At 39.6% G+C, this 21,813-nt stretch overlaps 1 protein-coding gene across 1 annotated transcript in view; it reads right to left on the reverse strand.

Annotated features, from left to right (window-relative positions):
• vps50 (VPS50 EARP/GARPII complex subunit) overlaps positions 1-21,813 on the reverse strand; it is a 192,079-nt gene that overhangs the window by 133,258 nt on the left and 37,008 nt on the right. Inside the window, exons 4-6 of the mRNA XM_060824779.1 lie at positions 19,265-19,336; positions 16,121-16,174; positions 8,457-8,527 (exon numbers count right to left, since the gene is read on the reverse strand). Of these exons, the coding sequence (XP_060680762.1) occupies positions 8,457-8,527; positions 16,121-16,174; positions 19,265-19,336 (197 nt within the window). The remainder of the gene's footprint in view (positions 1-8,456; positions 8,528-16,120; positions 16,175-19,264; positions 19,337-21,813) is intronic.

Below are 21,813 nucleotides of genomic sequence, written 5' to 3' on the forward strand. Positions count from 1 at the left end.
GCCCTGGAGCATTGGAGGTTTATTAAATCATGAGGGGCCAACAACATGGTAAATAGATAAATTCCCTGGGGTGGGGGCGCCCAGAAGTAGAGGGCATAGGCTGAGGGTAAGAGGGGAAAAATTTAAAAGGGACTTAAGGGGCAACTTTTTCACACAGAGGGTGAGGCCGATAAAATCACAACATTTAAAAGGCATCTGGACGGGTATATGGATAGAAAGGATTTAGAGGGACATGAGCCAAGTGCTGGCAAATGTGACTAGATCAGTTTAGGGTATCTGGTCGGCATGGCCGAGTTGGAGAGAAGGGGCTGTTTCCATGCTGTGCATCCCAATGATTATGATTTTACGTGCACATGCAATACCAAGAAATACAAGGCTATGAGCCAAATGCTAGAAAATTGGATTAGAATACTTCTGTAGTTATTTTTGACCAGCACAGATGGGTTGGGCTGAATGATCATGTTTTCAGTGCTGTAGATCGCTTTTACTCTAAGACTAATTACATTGCAGGATGTAATCTATAGTCCAGCAACTAATGAGAAAGATTAGAACAGAGTTTTAGAGAAATTACAGACATGACAAAATTATAACAGTTATAATGGGGGATTTCAATTGCCTAAACATAGTCTTGAATATTGGCAGTGGAAGGAACATAGGGGCAAGTGCTCATCGGTTGCAGGAGGGAGTTTCCTAATGCAGTATGGATCAGTCCAACAAGAAAGAATGCACTGTTGTTGAAAATGAAGTGGGCCAAGTTGATCACGAGTCAGTGGGGGAGCATCTAGAAGACTGTGATCATTGTACTGTGAAGTTCAGGTTAACAGTGGAGAATGACTGAGTAACCAACTGTCACTAGAAAGGTTCAAAATAAATAAGGAAAAAGTGTTGTATAGACTGTTGGTACCTAAAGTTGACAAGGTGCCAATTCTGGATGAGATGCATCCAAGGATATCAAATGCAGTGTGTGTGTGCAAAGTGCCGGAGTACTGGCCATAATCTTGCAGTTCCAGAAGAATGTCATTATTCAAGAAAGGTTGAGCTAATTGCTGGACTATTTCTAACAAACAGTAGAACATCTCAGTGGCGGGAAGCTTCTGGAAACAATTTTACAGAAGAGAATTAGTAGTCTCATGGAAAAGATGGGTTGGTTAGGATGAACCAGCATGGATTTCAGAAGGAGAAATCATCCCTGACTAACAGTTTTTACTGAGAAGATAACAGAAAGGCTCAATGGGGTAGAGGTTATTGATGTGCACATGAACTTACCAGTATTTCATGCAGAGCCACTCTAACTTCAAAAGAAAGTTACAGACCATAGAAAAGGGACAGTAGCAACATGGATATAGAATAAGCTAAGTGATAGGAAACAGAAAGCCACATTCAATGGACATTTTTCAGGCTGCAGTGAGGTTAAGAGTCACGTTCCCCAGGTGATGATATTAGGACTCTTGCTTTTCATGATATATTAACGACCTGGATTATTGGCGTGCAGGGAACAATTTCAAAGTTTGCAGATGAAGAAAAACAAAAGAATTGTGATGGTGAGGAAGACATAAACAAGTTGGTGGAGCGTGTATAAATGGTAAATGAATTCAATGCAGAGAAATGTGAAGTGATGCATTCGGGTAGGAATAACATAGAAAAGCAAATAAAATAGATGATATAATTCCACAGGGGATGGAGGAGCAAAAAGAAACCTGCATGTTTGTATGCAGTTCAGTGAACGGGCAGGACAAGTTAACAAAGAATATAGTATCCTCAGGTTTGTTAACAGGGACATGGGGTTTAAGAGCAAGGAGAGAATGGTGAACTTATACAAGGCGTTTTTAGACCTCAGCTGGAGTACTGTACACAGTTCTGAACACATGGTAAGGAGGACGTGAACACTGGCCAGAGTGCAGGAGTGATTTATAAGAATGGCTCCAATGATGAGAAATGTCAGTTATGGAATAAATTGAACAGGTTGAGATTGATCTCTTTGAAGAGATGAAGGCTAAGAGGAGACTTGGTAGAGGTTTTCAAAATTATGAGCAGGTTGGGTGAAGTAGATAGGGAGAAACTGTTCCTGCTCACAAAAGGAACAAGAATGAGGGGACATAGATTTAAACTGATTTCCAAAAGAAGCGAATAGTCACAGTTGAGGTGCCGGAAGACTGGAGGTTGGCAAACGTGGTGCCACTGTTTAAGAAGGGCGGTAAGGACAAATCAGGGAAATATGAGGGGCATGGATAGGGTAAATAAGCAAAGTATTTTCCCTGGGGTCGGGGAGTCCAGAACTAGAGGGCATAGGTTTAGGGTGAAAGGAGAAAGATATAAAAGAGACCTAAGGGGCAACTTTTTCACACAGAGGGTGGTACATGTATGGAATGAGCTGCCAGAGGAATTGGTGGAGGTTGGTACAATTGCAACATTTAAGAGGCATTTGGATGGGTATGTGAATAGGAAGGGTTTGGAGGGATATGGGCCAGGTGTTGGCAGGTGGGACGAGATTAGGTTGGGATAACTGGTCAGCATGGACGGATTGGACCGAAAGGTCTGTTTCCATGCTGTACATCTCTATGACTCTAAGTAGTTAGGATTTGGAATGTCCTGACTGGATGCGCGATGGAAGCTAGTCCAGCATACGCACTCAAAAGGGCAGGGCTAATTGTTTGGATAGAAATAATACACATTGGTATGGCAGGAGATTGGCACGAGGTAATGATGCTTATTTAAACATTCATAAACCCCACAATGGACTAAATAGCCTCCTTCTGTGCCATAACACTTCAATGATACATCTATTGGGTTCCCTCTACCTGTTCTATTAGACATATTGTCAAATAGTTTGACAGAGGAACAATCCTATATTAACATGTTCTAATTATACCAAGCTTTTCTAACAGCGTTGTAAAGATTTACTTAACAATAAGTTCCCAATGATTGAAATCAGGCTCACTAACCCATTGTTCCCATCTTTCAATCTCTCTCCTTTCCTGAATGGTGATGTAATAGTTACTAATTTCCAATCCGCTGTGACAATTTGAAAATGTGGAAAATTGTTGCCAATGCCTTCACTGTCTCAGGCCTACCTTTAGAACTCCAGTTTTATGATTATACACAATGGGGATTTATCAAATTTTAATTCCATACATTTCTCCAATAATTGTTTCTTTGTTAACTGCTGATATTAATTATCTTCAGTTCCTCACTGTTCTTATCTCATCAGTTACCCTCCATTTGTGCGAAGTTGTGCAGTCTACTTGACATTGAACAAAAATTCTGGGCCTACTGTCATTTCTTCATTCTCCAGAATGCAATCTCTTGTTTCTGCTTCAAAAGCTCCAATGTTTACTTCAGCTACTCTTCGCAGATAATTGTAAAAATTCTTGCAATGTACTTTATTTTTCTATCTCTCTCACACAATTTATTTTTCTTATTAATAAACTTAATCATGGCCTTTCACCAGTTTATGAAGAATATCTCGATCCTCAAACTGATGGCTAATCCTTGTAACAATATAAACCTGGTCTTACCTTGCTAATTTTTTAATGGAATATATTTTCTTGAACATTTTGAATAGGCTCTTGAAATGTTTTCGATTTTTTATTTAAATGCCATACCTTTTATTCTATTTAGCCATGCAATCTGGTCCAGAACTATCACCCATGCGTATAGGCTTTTTCAAAGTTTAACATTCTTGTTTGGAACTTGAGTATGTCACTTTTAAACAAATGTTATCCAACTGTATTATCATCACTATTTCACAGTGAATTTTTGCTAACAGATTGCTAATTAATTCCATCTCACTGCATAATATGTTACTCAAAATAACATTTTCCCTAGCTGGTTCCATTGTATATTGCTCCTGGAAATGATCACAAATCCATTCTACAAACTCATCTGCCAGACCGCTCATGTCAGTTTGTCCAGTCTATGAAGACTTAAGACCCCAGAAATTACACTGCCTCCCATCAAGGCTTGCGACCCTGGCTATTCCTAGTCCCCATCCACAAAAATTGTACTTCCTGATATTGAAGCCAAGACCCTTGATCTACAAGGCCCTTATAGCTTCTATTTCTCCTTTGCCATCTGTCTTTTTAAAAGATCAATCTTGATTGCCATTTTAGATTGCATCAAATTAAGGAAAACCTTTCCAAATAAAATACAAAAGCACTTTATTTTCATACCTGAAATCACTCCAATTCTCTTGTAGACAATATGCCTGTCCTCATAACTTTCACAGGCAAAAGATTTGTTGACGTGATTATAAAAATCCTACAAAACAATTTGTAATTTCTATTTCTATTTCTGTGACAGACACTAAACTTTTCATAGTACAGCTGACAAGAGGATCACATATTGATAAAAGACAGAGGTGCACTACCATTCCATGATGTACTAGGGAAAATTAGCATGTTATATTACTTCAAAAGAGGGACACTTCAACAATTTAATGTAAATTCTGCAATAATAACCACTCTATACCAAAAAGAACTGAAGATCACACTTGGCTTTTACTGCTCTCACAAATTTTCCCATCAAGCTGACTTGCACAGCTTTGAGGGAGCTAGCCCCATGGAGCATTTGATCTTCTACTTGTAACCATTTAACTGCAACACCAGAAATACACCTACGAACAGATTATCACAGATGAAAAGCAGCAGGAATGGAAATAAACCTTCAAGATAATAGAGTCATAGAGATGTACAGCATGGAAACAGGCCCTTCGGTCCAACCCATCCATGCTGACCAGATATCCCAACCCAATCTCGTCCCACCTGCCAGAACCCGGCCCATATCCCTCCAAACCCTTCCTATTCATATACCCATCCAAATGCCTCTTCAATGTTGCAATTGTACCAGCCTGCCCAAGCCTGTTAAGCCTCTCCCTATAACTCAAATCTTCCAACCCTGGTAACATCCTTGTAAATCTTTTCTGAATCCTTTCAAGTTTCACAACATCTTTCCGATAGGAAGGAGACCAGAATTGCACACACTATTCCAACAGTGATCTAACCCATGTCCTGTACAGCCGCAACATGACCTCCCAACTCCTGTACTCAATACTCTGACCAATAAAGGAAAGCATACCAAACACCACCTTCACTATCCTATCTACCTGCGATTCCACTTTCAAAGAGCTACGAACCTACACTCCAGGGTCTTTTTGCTCAGCAACACTCCCTCGGACCTTACCATTAAGTGTATAAGTCCTGCTAAGATTTGCTTTCCCAAAATGCAGCACCTCGCATTTATCTGAATTAAACTCCATTTGCCACTTCTCAGCCCATTGGTCCATCTGTCAAGATCCTATTGTAATCTGAGGTAACCCTCTTCGCTGTCCACTACACCTCCAATTTGTTAGAACAGGTATTTTGCCGAGAGTCACTCATGTGAACTTTTCCCCTGTACCCTTCCGCTAGATAAATCTGTGCCCTGCAAGTTAGTAAAACTGCAAACGGATAGTTATGTGGGAAAATCAACAGAGCAGGTGGGACAGTGGTGAATAACAAGTTCTTCCCACATTTAAAAATTGAGAGAAAACACAATGAAAGGAGGAAATAAGGTGAACCAGAGTCAAATCCAGTAAGGAAGGAATAAGGGCAGCATGCTGGCTCAGTGGTTAGCACTGCTGCCTTACAGCGCTAGGGACCCAGGTTCGATTCCCACCTCAATTGACTGTCTATGTGGAGTTTGCACATTCTCCCAGTCTCTATGTGGGTTTTCTCTGGATCCACCAGTTTCCTCCCACAGTCCAAAGATGTGCAGGTCAAGTGAATTGGCCATGCTAAACTACCCATAGTGTTAGGTGCATTAGTCAGGGATAAATCCTAGGATAGGGAAATGGGTCTGGGTGGGTAACTCTCCAAAGGGTCGGTGTAGACTTGTTGGGCTGAAGGGCCTTTTCCCATACTGTAGGGATCAAATCAAAAAGGCGAAGGAAGGTTTGATTGAGAATAAAGAAAAAGGAAGTTTATTAAGAATATTAGATTTCACATATGTTTAACAACTAAAAATAAACAACACTAGAGGAGCAGAAATTTCCTCCAATTAAAAATTGGGAAGACTTAAGTCACTGTGCTTCTATATTGTTATGGATCGTAAGTTCAGTCCAAAGACTATGCAGCCACTTACATTCTGTCCACAAAAAAGACCCTGAGCTCCCTGTAGCTTGCCACTTTAACACACTACCATGTTCCCTGGGCAAGATCTCTGTCTCTGGGCTGCTGCAGTGCTCCAGCGAAGCTCAGCCTGAGGTGGATAAACAGCACACATTTTCCCCTTGGGGACACTGAAGAGCCTTCAGGACTCTATACGAACTTCATTATTTTAGGGCCTGGACACCCTCGCCCATGTCCTTACCCAGACGCACCAGGCCTTGTTGTCACATGGGCTGCTACCATAACCAACCCATTGTCAGCTAATGGTAGCCACCAGCATCAATTCATTCTGTCAGGGTGATCTTCACCCATTCCTTTGACTGCCCAATTGACAAAATCAGTGATGAAAAGAGCTGCTCCATTTCACCTGCACTTGCTATTCCTCCATTTACAGTCAGTTCCTGCATCACACTGACAGATAGAGTTGATATTGTTTTCCAAACTCCCTTGGCAGCTCCAAATATTGAAGCATATTCTAAATGGCCAATTTTAAAAACCTTTTCAATCCTTCCGTGGCCTCTTCAGTCCTAAGATCTTATTTGCTACAGCCCACAACCCTCTGACATGTCTGCGCTGATCCTGTCCTAGCCTCCTGAGTAGCCTTAATTTCAGCTGCTCCGGAATCTTTAACGTCCCACACCTCTCCACCCTGCTTTCCTCCTTTAAGCTACTTCTTTGAGTTATAGCATACAAAAGTAAGCAATATACCAGACTTTTACTGTTAAAATTGGTCAAGCCTCAACTGGAGAACTGCATTCACTCAATTCTGGGCATCACGCATAACTAAGACTGCTTGAACGGTACGTGAAATAAATTTACTGAAATTACTACCAAGGCTGAAGAACTTCAGGTTTGTGGAGGGACTGAAGTAGTTAGAGTTGTCTCCTTAGAGCCTGGGAAGTTTAAGAGAAGCTTTTGTAGAGAAATCCAAAATTGAAAATGGTTAAGTCCATTAGGAGAATTCTACTCCGTTCAGAAGGCTCAATAATTAGAGGATACAGATTTATGGCTAATGGTAAAAGAACCAGAGACAATGCAATTTTTTTTTAAAACAGTTAAATTTGTGGTCACCCTGCCTGAAAAGAAAGTGAAGGGCACAAATCCAACACATGAGAAAATTGGATAAGCATGTGAAAGAAAAACATTTACAGGGTTATGGAATTAACTGGATCTCTCTAGCCAACAATGCAACAATAAACCTAATGACCTCCATGCTGTGTTCACACTGTTTATGATCCTGCATAAATCAGGTTGTATACTTAAAGTTTAAAAGCCCATTTCTTGAGTTGTTCTTCATAATTAACAAATCTGAAAACTGATTATCATTGTGCTTTCCTTTTTATCATATCCAAAGGTCTCAGGTACCTTTCTCACTTCTCAGTGAGCAGAAGAGGTGGATATGGCATTCAAGGTGTGGGCAAAACACTACAAATTTTGTCAACAACTTTCCTTCAACTCCCTTTCTTGTTTGGTTGATTGTTACTGTGCTATTTTCAGCCATTTTATAGCTGAGGTCTGCTTAAACTATCAAACCTGTTTTCTCAATAACAGCAAAATACTGTAAATGCTGCAAATCTGAAATGTAAACAGAAAATGCTGTAGAGACATTGGAGAGAGAAAAAGAGTCAACATTTAGAATCTAATGACACTTCATCCTCAGCTGAGAGACTTCAGCCTTGGCTCAGCAATTTCTAATAGTGCAATTCATTTTGAGCCTTTTGTAATAAAATGCTTCTGCCAATGCACTATATGTTCTGACTCATGAAAGGTGCCCTTAGACAATACAATGTTGAATTTAATCTAGTAAACATAGAGTTGGTCAGTGCTCAGTTTGTGAATGCATCACAAATTTGTTGCAATTCAGAGAAAAGCCATTCAGCCCATTGCACCTGCACTAACTATCCAAAGGAACACTTTATTCTGTGTCATTCTCCTCCCTTCTTCCCATAACCCTTCACATTCTTCCTTTTCCATTAATCTAATTCCCTTTTAAATGTTTCAGTTAAACTTGCCATGACTACACTCTCAGCAATACGTTCCAGATATTAATCATTCACTGCACAAAAACAGATTTTTTACTCACGCCACTTATGCTTCTTTTACCAACTACCTTAAAATTGTGTCCTCATGGTCTCAATGTTTTCACGAATGGGAACATTTTCTCCCTTTCTCCTCAGACCAGACACCTCATGATTTTAAATACCTCTATCAAATATATGACAAATTCACGACAAGGCAAAACACAGTTACAAATATGCTTGATTGCTATGGAACCCTTAGTAAAGGCAGTTTTGGGAAAATTAAGTCACTTACCTTCTTGCATTTGTACATATGACAGCAGCCAGTTGAAGATTGGCCTGCAATGATGTAACTCTTTCAAGTTCCTGCAAGAAACACATTTTTAAAAAGACCAAGATTTAGCAGGTTTCTTGCCTTTTCTGTGAAAGCTCTGTTCTTAAAAAAAGTTATACATATGGGTATGCTAACACAAGTACAATAAATTCAGTAATAATATTCTCCTTGAATTTTGTATTCTAGAAATAAAGTCCTAACACCTCTTCAGTGTCTCTGCAGAAGTGTTACCTGTTTTATCTTTTGAAAGCACAACTTACAATAAGCCTCAATATTTAAAATGATTAAATATTTCACAATGTCAATTCAACTAAGCTCTGCTATAATATTTCTGCTAAATGACATAGTATTCATACAAATATACCCATATCAAGCATCCTAAGACAGCAATATTGAAGCACATATTTTGAAATGCTCTCCAGCATTTGGACTAATGTTTTCACTGTTAAAATAAGGTCTCATATGATTATAGTGCAAGGAATTGATTGGAACATGTGCAATAAAACATAACTGCCACATCTAGGGGTTTTACTGCAGTAGTGGAAATAGATGCATACTGTCCGATTTTGAAGTAGAACCTTCAGCTGTTCTTTTTTGCATCAAGACTATTTGAGAATATAATTCCTTTATGAACCTAACCTTAAAATTTACACTCATCACAATTAATGATAATAGCAGTATTTGATGGCCTGAAATGATCTCATTAATTTAATTCTCAAACCACTAATTGGTACACTTGTCAAGGTGTTGAAAGCCTATAAATGTAAACAAATTCTTTCACTGACAAAGTTTTTGAATTCCCTCTTGATTTTAACAGGTGAAAATAAACATTTCTTTTGACAAACCCTGGATTACAAGAGGACATAAGTGTCAACTGTTTAAAATCCATTAAAGCCTATTCTAGAAAACATGACCTCCAAGGTTGTTACAGAAACAAACATGTTTTCATAAGCAGTGATAAAATCTCAAAACGTGGAAGCCAAGTTTAAACCTATGCCGAACTAGAACGTATGGTAATCATGCAGCAAGGCCTTGAACAATCAATTTTCCATCAAAACCATTCAGGCCTGAAACATGGTTCCTGACCTGAAGAAGGGTTGCATCCAAAACGTTGACTTCTCCGCCTATTGATGCTGGCTGGCTGGCTTGCTGTGCTCTTCCAGGCCTGGAACTCCTGGCCAGGTGCTAATGGCATCATTGATTCAGAATTAATCGTTGTTTACAGCTCCAGTGAAGCTGCTTTGTTAGAAAACTGCTACCCAGATTTGGTGGCATCAACTCATTAAGAGACCAGAGGCACAGCATGACAAGGGCAGCACTTAACAGTTAAAGATTCAAAGTCATATTCTGCTGCTTCCAAATATAGAATGCTCATCTCACTGGATCTTCCTGCACATGTCCGATTCTTTGGCATTGGACACGGGTCATAGAATCTTAGAGAAGGATGCAAATATGGTGTTGGGGTGGGGGGTGGAGGTAAGAGGAGCAGAGAGACCTGGTGCCTTAGTTCCACCTGCTTCTGTACTTTCTTCAATGATGTTTCCAGAGAGCCACCTCTGGGAGGGAGCTGAGCTGCCCAGCATCTCCAGCTCCTGGTGCCTCATGGGGAGCATCATCAGACTGACCAGGCCCAGAGACACCACCACAGTGAGACAATCTAAACACCAAAACAAACCCTCAAAAGAGTGGGGAAGCCCAAATCAATGACTGCAAATCCCTAGCCTGCCCCAGCCTTGCTGGACAGGTATTACCAATCCTTTCAGATAAAAAATTCAAATAGAGTGGTAGGGACCTGTGGATAGAGGGCAGCAAATCCTTGAAAGTATGTGTCAGAAGAAAATAGCTAGTGTAGATTTGAGACCGTTTACTTAGATATTAAAGCATGCTTACTGAAGACTCCTGTGAAAAAATTAATGGAACTCTATTCAAATACAATAATAGAGTTTAAACATTTTTTCCCTTGAAAAAGTGTTCAAAAAAGTTGTGTTGGACCTTCCCAAACCTTGTTGCCTTTGCCTATCTCACTGCGTCATGTGTTTGAATTAAAAATGGTTACTGCGAAACGGTCAAAGTTAGACAGGACACATTTACCCAACTTTCACTTTACAGCAATTTCCATCTTGAATTAATTAGCTAATGATCTTTATAAACATCGGGAAATTTTAACAAGAAATTTTGGTGATTGACTTAAGTGACTCCAAATGTTTTTTTGACTGAAGAAATAAGACTCTTAGAACAAATTCAAATCACTGATTAAACATTACTCGAATGCAAATAACATAGTACACTACAGAAAACAACTTCCCATCATGAGTTAAAAAGGCAAGCTGCATTCATGCACCATATAGTACTCTTTACAGAATGTACTGGTTCATGTGAATAAAACCAAAGTTCTAGCCACCAACAGACTAACTTCTCACTGCTCCACTGGGTCCTAACAACCAACATCTATGGACAATAGCTCCCCTCAGTCTTCTATGAATCTCTGACCTGTACTGGGTGGCATGGTGGCATAATGGTTAGCATTACTGCCTCAAAGTACCACGCACCCACATTCAATTCCAGCCTTGGACTAAACCCGATGCGGAGTTTGCATGTTCTCCCAGCATCTGTACCGGTTTCTTCTAGGTTCTCTGGTTTCCTCCCATGGGCCAAAAATGGGCTGATTAGGTGGATTGGCCTTGCTGAATTCCCTCATAGTGTTCAGGGATGTGCAGGCTAGGTAGGTTAACTGCGGTAAATACGGGGTAAAGTGGGATGTTCTTCAGAGGGTCAATACAGACCCAATAGGCCAAATGGCCTTTATTTACACTGTAGAGATTCTATGTATTTCCAACATCCAATGACTCCTTCCCCCTGACTACCCCAGGACAAATTTTCCCATGTCTGAACTTTGATTGCAGTCATGAAGTTGGAAGTACTGTACAAGAATAGCAAACCTCAAGGAGAACAAGAATTTATACTGTTATGAGAAAAGGGTACTGAATGACAGAGAGAAGACTGAGTGATATTGAGAGGACTCAGCATCCCTTTCCCACTTAAAATAAATTTTTGTTCCCTTTGAAATGCTTGCAATTCTTTCCTGATGACTATTAGACAAAAAAAAGCTTCAAAATGCATGTCTCTTGTTAAATCAGTAGCTTAAAATAGAGAACATGAGTATTTTCCAAAGTTATTGAATCACCACAGGTTCCATCTCAAGCAGAGGATGAGCTCACATCACCATCCTGCCCAGTGGTGGTGAGACAGCAACCTTCTCCTCTGTTGCTCTAATTTTCCTACCTTTCTCTCCAGAACAGACTCACCTAGTCCAAGGTCTCAGTCAAGTCAGGCAGCAGCGAGGCCAACTACCTCTTCCATAGACTGGTGCTTTAATAAAATAAGCAAATTCCATTCAATAAAACATGTTCTGGGTTCCTGTCCTCATGGTACCCACATCACTTTGGCTTACTGCTGGGCAGAATTAGTAAAGTTTCTTCCTCTGCTTAACTACTTTGTTTGCCTTGAACTGAAGGAGAGGCTAAAACATTCCATCTTATTTTAGCTGCTACAAATGAAATGTTTTATATTTATTTATTTTCCACTGCAGAATAAATCTATTTACTCCAAGAAATTAAATCCTACAATCTGGTATTTTTATTAAGCTGAAGTGCAGTAAGGATTGACAAGAACAGAATTATCAGTGCAATAAATTTGAGCGCTTTAATTTAAACTATACGCTTTATTTACAGATTGGATACATTTTTGAAAAGATCGTTCAGGCAATGTGGTCTTCACTAGCTGAATTATTGATAATCCCAGGTTGTCATTAAAAAGGTGGAGCTGCCTTCTTAAATCTCTGCAGTCCATTTCATGCAGGTATTCACACTGTGTTGAGAGAGAGAAGTTCCAGGATTTTAACCCAGCAAAAAAGTGGAGGAATGGCAATATATTTCCAAGGTAGGATTACATGTGGCTTGGGAGAAAACTCCTAAGTGGTGCTGTTCCCACATAATTGCTCCCCTTGTTCATTCAAGTGGTGGTGATCACTGGTTTAGAAAGTGCTATCTCAGGAACTGTAAATTTTTGCAGTACCTCAAAGATGGCACACACTGATGTAAAGAATGTCACTCTCATCTCACCTCTGAAGTTCAACTCGTGTCCATATTTGGACAAAGGCTGGAATAATGTCAGAAACTAAGTGGCCCTGGCAGAACATAAACTGAGCATCAGTGAGCAAGTTATTGCAAAGCAGTTGCTGCTTGACTGCACTATTGATTATATCTTCCACTGCTTTACTGAAGATCAAGAGTAAACAGATGGGATACTAACTGCCTGGGTTGGATTTGCCCTGCTTTATGTGTACAGGACATATCTGAGCAACTTTCCATATTGTTGTGCACATCCCAGTGTTGGAACTGTACTAGAACAACTGTGAGATGAGTGCCAAATTTTGGAGCATATGTTTTCAAGAAATCCATGAAATATTGTCAGAACGCAGGCTTCGCAGATTCTAGTTTTTGCCATTTGTGATGTGGAGTGAAGTGTATTAACTGAAGATTGGCATACACAATGCTGAACCTCTGTAGGAAGCCAAGAAGAATCATCCACTCAGTACTTCTGGTTGAAAACTGATGCAAGTCTTCAATCTCATCTTGAACAATAATAGGCTGCCTCCCACACCATTATGCGTGGTGGCTCCTGTGGAACCTCCTCTTCCAGTGAAGTGCTTAAAGTCCATTACCATTGGCCAGACTGCACTTCTCAGATTCGAAAATCTCATGGTATAGGGGTAAACAGATCAACACAAGTAGAAAATTGGCTTGCTGGCAATAACCGGTATTTATGAATCAGTCTTTGTCGGAGTGGAAAGACGCGACAAATGGAGTGCCGCAGGGGTCTGCACTGGGGCCTCACCTTTTTACAATTTACATAAATGACTTGGCCCAGGAGAGCAAAGGCATACATATCAAATTTGCATATTACTCCAAGAATTGTTTGCTTTGAGAGGATGAATAACAAAGCAGAGTATTACTTAAATGAGTATTGATTGCAAAATTCTGAGATGCAGAGAGATTTAGATTTTCCAGTGCATGAGTTAGTGTGAAGATAGGACAGGGAAGGCGATAGGATGCTGTCCCATATTTTGAGAGCAATAACCTCCTGACGCTGCCTGGCTTGCGGCATTCTTCCAACATCCTGCTTGTTTACTTTAGATATTCAGGGGCTTGTAGAGGCAACATGTCAAAGTTAGTGTGCATTTTTGGTCTCCATTTTTAAAGAAAAGCTATCAATGCACTAGAGCTGAAAAATGTGTTGCTGGAAAAGCACAGCAGGTCAGGCAGCATTCAAGGAGCAGGAGAATCGACGTTTCGGGCATAAGCCCTTCTTCCTGAAGAAGGGCTTATGCCCGAAATGTCGATTCTCCTGCTCCGTGGATGCTGCCTGACCTGCTGCACTTTTCCAGCAACATTTTTCAGCTCTGATCGCCAGCGTCTGCAGTCCTCACTTTCTCCTATCAATGCATTGGAGGCTGTTCAGACAAGGTTCACCACATTGATACCTCGAATAAATGGGGTGTCTTATGAGGACAAGTTGGACAGATTGGACTTGACTCCACTTGAGCTTTGGAGATTCAGTGGTGACTTGACTGAACTGTATAATGCCCTGAGCAGTTTTCTTAAGGTTAACTTCAAAAGGATGCTCCCTTTTGGGGTCAGTCTAGGGGGACGTTGTTTTAAAAGTAGCTATCACCCTTTCAGGGCAGTGATTAGGAGAATTTTTTTTTCCATTGCTTGTAAAATCACTTAGCCCTGTACATGGTTTGCTGTATAGCACGCAAGTAGCCCCTTGTCTTGCAGTTTCATCAGCTTGACACCTCATTTCTTCTTAGTTAACCCGAACCTCTATAGACCTGTTCATGTATCATATTTTAGAGATAAATGTTAGACAGCTACTTGACTTCTCCGTGAAACAGCTCTCTCAATTTTGGATCCAGCCCCTCAGATATTAGCAAGGACTGGGTTTACTGTTGCCATTTCCGATACCTGGACCCATGCCAAGTTCCCTGTCTGGTTACTCCCTCTTTGGGGGCTTTTTTTGTCATGAGATACAATTGATTGGCTTACTAGGCCATTTCAGAGGGCAATTAACAGTCAACCGTACTGCTGAGAGTTTGGAGTCACATAAAGGTCAGAACTGTAAAGAACAACAGATTTCCTTCCTTAAAAGGATATTAGTGGGGAATAAGGGCTGGGTAATAAATCTGGTTTAGGTAACATCCTACGAACAAGCAAAGTCATGATTTTCTTGAATGTTGAAGCAGGCTAGAGGGGCCAAGTGGCCTACTGCTGCTCTCAAAACATATGTTCATGTGGGTGGAGTAGAACTACGTGTCATTAACACATAAGGAAAACCTAAAACTTGCATGCAAATAATGTCACCAAGAGCCTGCGCTTACCACACAGCTGAACAACCACCTGGGTTGCCAGTGAACATTGGCAAAATAACCACTTGTGGGGAAAATGACAAACAATAAGGACCTTTTTTGACAATCATTTGGGGAGTATCAGGGAATGAACAACCATAGTACCACATCTTACCCAAGAGTCAGTGTCTTCAGAAGAGGAACAAAGAATGGGCAGGAAGAAAAAAGATTTGAAAAAAAGCAAGAGTTAGAAAATAGATTTCCACCTGAAAATGTCCTGGTGACCTCTCTTAAGTATATCAGAAACAAAAACAGAAATTGCTGAAAAAGTTCAGCAGGTCTGGCAGTATCTGTGGAGAGAAATCAGAGTTAACATTTCAGGTCCAATGCCCCTTCTTCAGAACTGCAGGCCATCGTATAAGGGCATGACTCATATTCAGGTATGGTTCTGAGTTTTCACAACTCTCCCAAACAACCATTTCACACAAGTCAGCGTTATTATCCACCAAAGTTGTCTAAGAGAAAACTCACTTTCAATCAACACATGTGCAACTTTATCACAGTAGGATGAGAAGATAACATTCAAGAACTGGAACATTCAAAATCCAGCTGTTCTCTGGAGTTCACTATTGTGCTGAGATCACCAAGTTATTTATAAACCCAGTCTAATCTTTGATGAAAGGTTATTGTTTTGAAATGTTTATTTTGCTTTTCCAATTCACATTTGACCTGTTGAGGATTTTATTTTAAATTATTAAAAAAGTTAGGTTTTGCAATGATAAGATTATCATTAAATTTGTATTCCAGATTTCATTCATTTCTTGATCCATTCCCAAAATTTTCCAATAAGGCTCAATAACCAGCTGTTATATGTTGTTAAGTTCAGTCCAAAAATACTAGTCATCCTCTTTTTAAGAATGTGTAGCTTTATACTTCCAATGCCTCTGGTTGAGCAATAAACTACGTTTCCCCATATTCCATTTATTAAATTGGAATGCAAGTGATTTGATGCGATACTGTACCTGTAATAAATTTTCTATTTCAGCACATAATATATCTTCAGTTCTGAAATCCTCCATAAAATTGTGCCAGTTCCAGAGGAAATAGTCGCAATACTTTACTGTTCAAATTACATGAGTGGAACAAGTTTTTTTTTCACCTCAAACAAGATTGAGGTTAATTAAAAGTGATTATTTACCAGTTATCCGTGGTCCCTTACCTTCACGTATGCAGCTTGTTTTTCAAGGATTAAATCTGCTACTTTCTTTGATACCTTTGAATAAATACAACGCTCAGTTTAATAAGAGTTCTCATGCCTATAGAGACATCATCATGACTAATTAATGAATACAATTCCTACTGCATAACTTATTCACTTTTAATTTTGAAGAAAATATTTACTAATATGTAAATCTCCATGCTCCAATGCAATTTGAGTCCACTACACATAAATATCTAATTATTGGACCTAACTGTAACAGACTTGGAAGGTTTTGAAATAGAAAATACGGTCCAAAACCTACTTAATAGATTTTATTAGGGAAATTAAACTGAAAGCTACAACATTGTGAGACCTAATTTCTACTTATGCTGGTTGGAGATACAGCTTCAATTAGAAAGAAGTGTCAACACACCTGTTGGTTTATGCATGGAACTGTACTATTTACATTAAAATGAAGATAAAGGGAAGATCCAGGCAATAATTTTCTTTGCAGCTGTATCTTACTGATATTTCACTTCCAAATAAATTCATACCACTCCAGTTTTCACGCAAGCCATGTGTATAAATACTGGAGAAGTTCCAGGTACAAACTCTAACCCAAAACAGATCATACAGGACCAAAGTAGAAATTTCTGGAAAAAACTCAGCATATGTGGAGAAAAATCAGAGTTAACATTTCAGGTTAAGTGGCCCTTTCTCAGAATCCTCTGTCAGTGTTTGGAGGAAGGGTCACCTGACCCAAAACATTAACTCTGATTTCTCTTCACATATACTGCCAGACCTGCTGTTTTTCCAGCAATTTCTATTTTTGTCTTTTATTCATAGCATCCATTGTTCTTTCGGGTTTTATTTAGATCATGCAGGATGTTTATGAAATTAAGTATTCACCGCCTTGGAAATGCGGTTGGTTTATTCTAACATTTGAAAATGCATGACATGTTATAAGGATGCTTTCCAGACTTCACCTATGAATTAGGGTTATCCATTTGCTGAGCACCTGCTTTCTGTACACACACGTGATGCCGACTCCACTGACCTTTGAACTTGTTCTTGTCCTTTCATTCTAACCTGCATAGTGCCAACTCAGTTCAATACAAGATTCAGGAATATCGCGGAATGTTCCACAGAACAGTAATCCTCTTATCTGAAGAAATCTTACAAATAACTCCAGACCATAAGTTATAGCCTCGACTTTCTCTACAGCACTGGTGGAATGTGGTAGAACGATTACCGATGACCATGAAACCATTGTCAATTGCCAGAAAAACCCATCCAGTTCACTGATGTCCTACGGGGAACGAAAACTGCCTTTCTATCCTGGTCTGGCCTACGTGGGACTCTAGACCCACTGTATTGTGGTTAACTCTCAACTGCTCTCTGAAATGTCCTAGCAAGCCGTCCAGCCATATCAAATGCTACAAAATTTCAAAGAAATGAAACTGGACGGACCACCTGGCATCAAATTAGGACCGCAAAAAACAGAGGGAGGGCGCAAGAGAAGCTGTTGTGCCCAGCCGCAAACTGTTCAGCTACATGAGAACTAATCACTGATATCGATGGGCAAAAAACTCTTGTCATTGATAATTGGCCATAGTCCACAGACCAACCAAAGCTTCATTTGTACACAACCTTTTAGCTCTAGCTCATCCAGAAACTACACTTCAAATACATCCTGGTTAACAAGCAACTGTGTAAATAATGCTTGCAATGAGTATTAAGGCCCCTGTTTTCAAAACATGCAGCAATCTTCAGCTTTTAAACAGTTCTTTTCTCATTTCTGTCAAAAAAAAGACTTTTTTTAACAAAATTTACACCATCTTTTGAAAAAGACATCAAAACCTGTCTTTTCTCCTCAGACAGGCTGACCAACATGCTGTGTCTATCCAGCATTTTGATTGTTTTTCAACACACATCCATGTTGGTGAAATATTGTCTGAGTAGAAGTATTGCACAGAACACAGAACAAGTTTTAACAGTCTTCCACTGGTCAGTGAACAACTTTTGTTTATGTACCTAATTCTTAAATTGTGCAAGTAACATACTTTAAAATTTAGCTTACAACTGTGAAAACAAGGTGGTTACCAATAAACCATATAGCTTCATTGGAGAGAAAGAGACAGAGTTATCATTTTGAGTTTGGTACGACTCTTCTTTAGAAATGTAGACTTATATCTGACTCCAAATGTTAACTCTGTTTCTCTCTCCGCTGCCAGATTTGTTGAGTTTCGCTTACATTCTCAACATTTCTTCTGGATTTCCAGCAACCCCCAAATTTCACCTTTATACATGTAATTTCTATATCTGTCTACCAAAGTCTCAGCACTAAGTTCCTGTAAATAAAGAAATTCAAATCAGAAAATAATAAAAATTAGTCATGCCAACAAGGTATGCTAAACACTAGACTGATTCAATTGGGTTAAGTATAGCCAAGCAGGAATAGTTTTAAACAGCAACCACAGCGCTTCCAGACTTTCATTTTGATAGAACACAACACCAGAGAGAAGACACATCACAAATCAAGATGATGCTTAGTTCATGTGAATTACCTACCTATCCTAATAGATGGGAACAATACAGCACAGAACAGGCCCTTTGGCCCTCAATGTTGTGCTGACCTGTGAGCTAATCTAAGCCCATCTCCCTCCACTATCCCATCATCACCTATATGCTTCTCCAAGGATTGTTTAAATCTCCCGAATGTGGCTGAGTTAACTATATTGGCAGGCAGGGCATTCCACACCCTTACCACTCTCTGAGTAAAGAACCTGCCTCTGACATCTGTCTTAAATCTATCATCCCTCAATTTGTAGTTATGCCCCCTCATACAAGCTGACCTCGTCATCCTCTGAAAAAGACTTTCACTGTCTACCTTATCTAATCCTCTCATCATCTTGTATGTCTCTGTTAAATCCCCTTTTAGCTGCGTTCTTTCCAATGAGAATAAACCCAAGTCTCCTGGCCTTTCCCCATAAGACCATCCCTCCAGACCAGGCAACGTTCTGGTAAATCTCCTCTGCACCTGTTCCAATGCTTCCACATCCTTCCTACAGAGGGGCGACCAGACCTGCACACAAAATTCCAAGTGAGGCCGCACTAGCATTTTGATTTCTACTATTAATTAGTAACAAATAAAGTACTTACAGCAGCTTGCTGTTGTTTCAGTTTATCTCTATATTCTTCAAGGTCTTGTAGATTGAGAACAGAGGGAAGTTTCTGCAGACCAACAAGAAATTAACAAAATCAACTGCCCAAAGTAAATATATTAATTAACAACCACTGAAGTTTTGGTATAAAAAATTAAGTCAAAAGCTATCACTGACAAACGTTGGTCACAATAAACTTTCCGTGCTATAGGTCATCAAAAAGAATGGCTAATTTTAAGAAGATTCAGTATAATATTTACAGAATTATTTTCTTTGTTGCTATTCTGTTTGTAACATTGAACTACATCCTGGAAGACAAATAATACCTGAAATATTAAGAAACAGATAAAAACAGGGGGGCATGCATGCATGGGTTATTTGAAGTGGAATGAAGGTAAATAGCATGGTTAATAAGCTAAGTAGCATCCTGAGTTTTGTCAGCGAAGGGGTGCAGAGCAGGAAAAGGGAGATTACACTGATGCCACATGGAACACTGGTTCAGCTGGAGGTCTGGGTGCTGCACTTTTGAAGGGATGTACATACATCAAAGGGGATCATGGAGATTTGCAAGAGTGGTTCCAGGTATGACAAATGGTAATGTTAAAAAATTAAATTGTACTATCTCTCTGAACATTAATGCAATGTTATTGGGTTAAACTGTATTGTCTTTCTCCAGCTGAACATTCTGGAAGAGGGTGGGGACGACATTCGTGCAGAATGTGGATGATTCGCAATTCATTTGGCCAGCCATTTACTACTACTGCCCTGCTATTATCAAATTGAACACTCATTCAGCCCCTTCCATTCAGAAATGCTTTCATAGTTATGCCCTGAAGCTAGGACATATCACATCTACATTGTCTTGGGGAATCATTGAGTCAGGAAATCATTTGCAAAACAATTCCCCAGGATTAGGGCATTTACATTACCTCCGAGGAAGACCTCATCCTACCATTGTAACTGGGGTAACATGGGGAGCGGCCAGAGTACCTGGAAGCATTACCAACTGACCTGAATAAAGGGAATGTATTTCCTTTGTTTGGAGCTTCTTTGACTCCACTTTGCACGCCTGCGAGGAGGGTCAAAGGAGGGGTCACCTGACTTGTACTGGCTTTAATAAACTTTACCTGTTCGCAGAAGTTAGTGTGTGTGAATTGCATTTTGTGTGAGAAACCTCAGGAAAAGAACCTAACAAAACTTTATCATTATGATCAACTCGAAAAGTTGGGAACATGCTCCCCTGTAAAGGGGTTGGCTGACAGTGGGGGGCTACATTCTCTGTAATGTTTTCTACTGCTGTACAGATCTCTGAAGTTCATGTACAGCAGTGATTACCGGAACTGCGCGGGGGGTTGGAGGCAATATGTCCACACAGTGATCAGCAATTGATCAGCTGGGGGGAGGGGGAGCACAGGGGAATCCCCTCAGTCGCTTGCAACAAATATTTTGTATTTCTTTTTGGCGCACATATAATACAATTAAAAAGTAGCTTGCTTAAAAAGGGAAGGAGCCAATAAGCAAGACTTTCTTCAGTTAAAAGTAAATCTTAATACCACCTAACCCAGAGAGAAACAAAAATATTTGATGTCAAGCTCAAAAGGTGCTAAGTTTAAAATGAGTATCGACAGGGAGAAATAAGGCTACACTGTTTCAGAGTCCTTAGAATCTTTTAAGTGTTAACATTTTAAAGCTGAAAAAGTAAAACATTTTGTTGATGCTTTTTGTCACGTACTTATCAGTCAGACCGGGAAGAAATACCAAAGTAAAAGTCAAATAACACATTATTATATGAGAATACGGTCACTAGTTGGCAAATAGACTCTGATTGGTAGAAGCATTGCCATGGAGAATGCACCAGTTAATGATGACACATAGTGCACCTATTTCAACACAGCAACATACATGACACTCTCTGGTTTGTTTCACAAGGCAGTGCCACAATGAGAGTCAACCCATCTAAAATTGAAATAAAGCTTAGCATTCCATTGTCAGTCACCATCTAACTGGTGCATTCTCCATGGCAATACCAACTTCAACCAGGGTCCTCGTGAACCTGCCAGTATTCTCCTCTCACAACATATTAACATTGTTTTTCTTCTCACTGATATTTATTGCAAATTAAGAGTGCAAAATGAAAAGCTTCAGCAAAATGTCTTTTTTCAACAATACTCAAATTTATTTTTCCTTTTTTTAGATATGCTGCTTGGAATGTCCTTTTGGAATAAAGCTTGTATATAGTGCACACTCTAGATCTATCATCTTTCTGAACTGGTCAACTGGCTAGCAACCCTATGCATGAAACCATATACAACTGAATTAAACAGAAGATGCAAATATTTATCTTGAAGAATTTTGGGGAAAAATTGGAAGATTGGAACAATTTGTACATTTAAACAAGGTTTCAACAAGGAGTGAGGTCAACAGGTTAATGTTAATGTATACTTTAAGTCACTTTCTGTTTACAGAAAAATGAGACTTTGCAGAATATAGCCATCCAAAGCTTTCAAGATGACAAGATGTGGTTTATTGTTTTCAGTACTGGAAAAG

This window comes from Hemiscyllium ocellatum, chromosome 5, assembly GCF_020745735.1.
Source record: "Hemiscyllium ocellatum isolate sHemOce1 chromosome 5, sHemOce1.pat.X.cur, whole genome shotgun sequence".
NCBI classification, from domain to species: Eukaryota; Metazoa; Chordata; class Chondrichthyes; order Orectolobiformes; family Hemiscylliidae; genus Hemiscyllium; species Hemiscyllium ocellatum.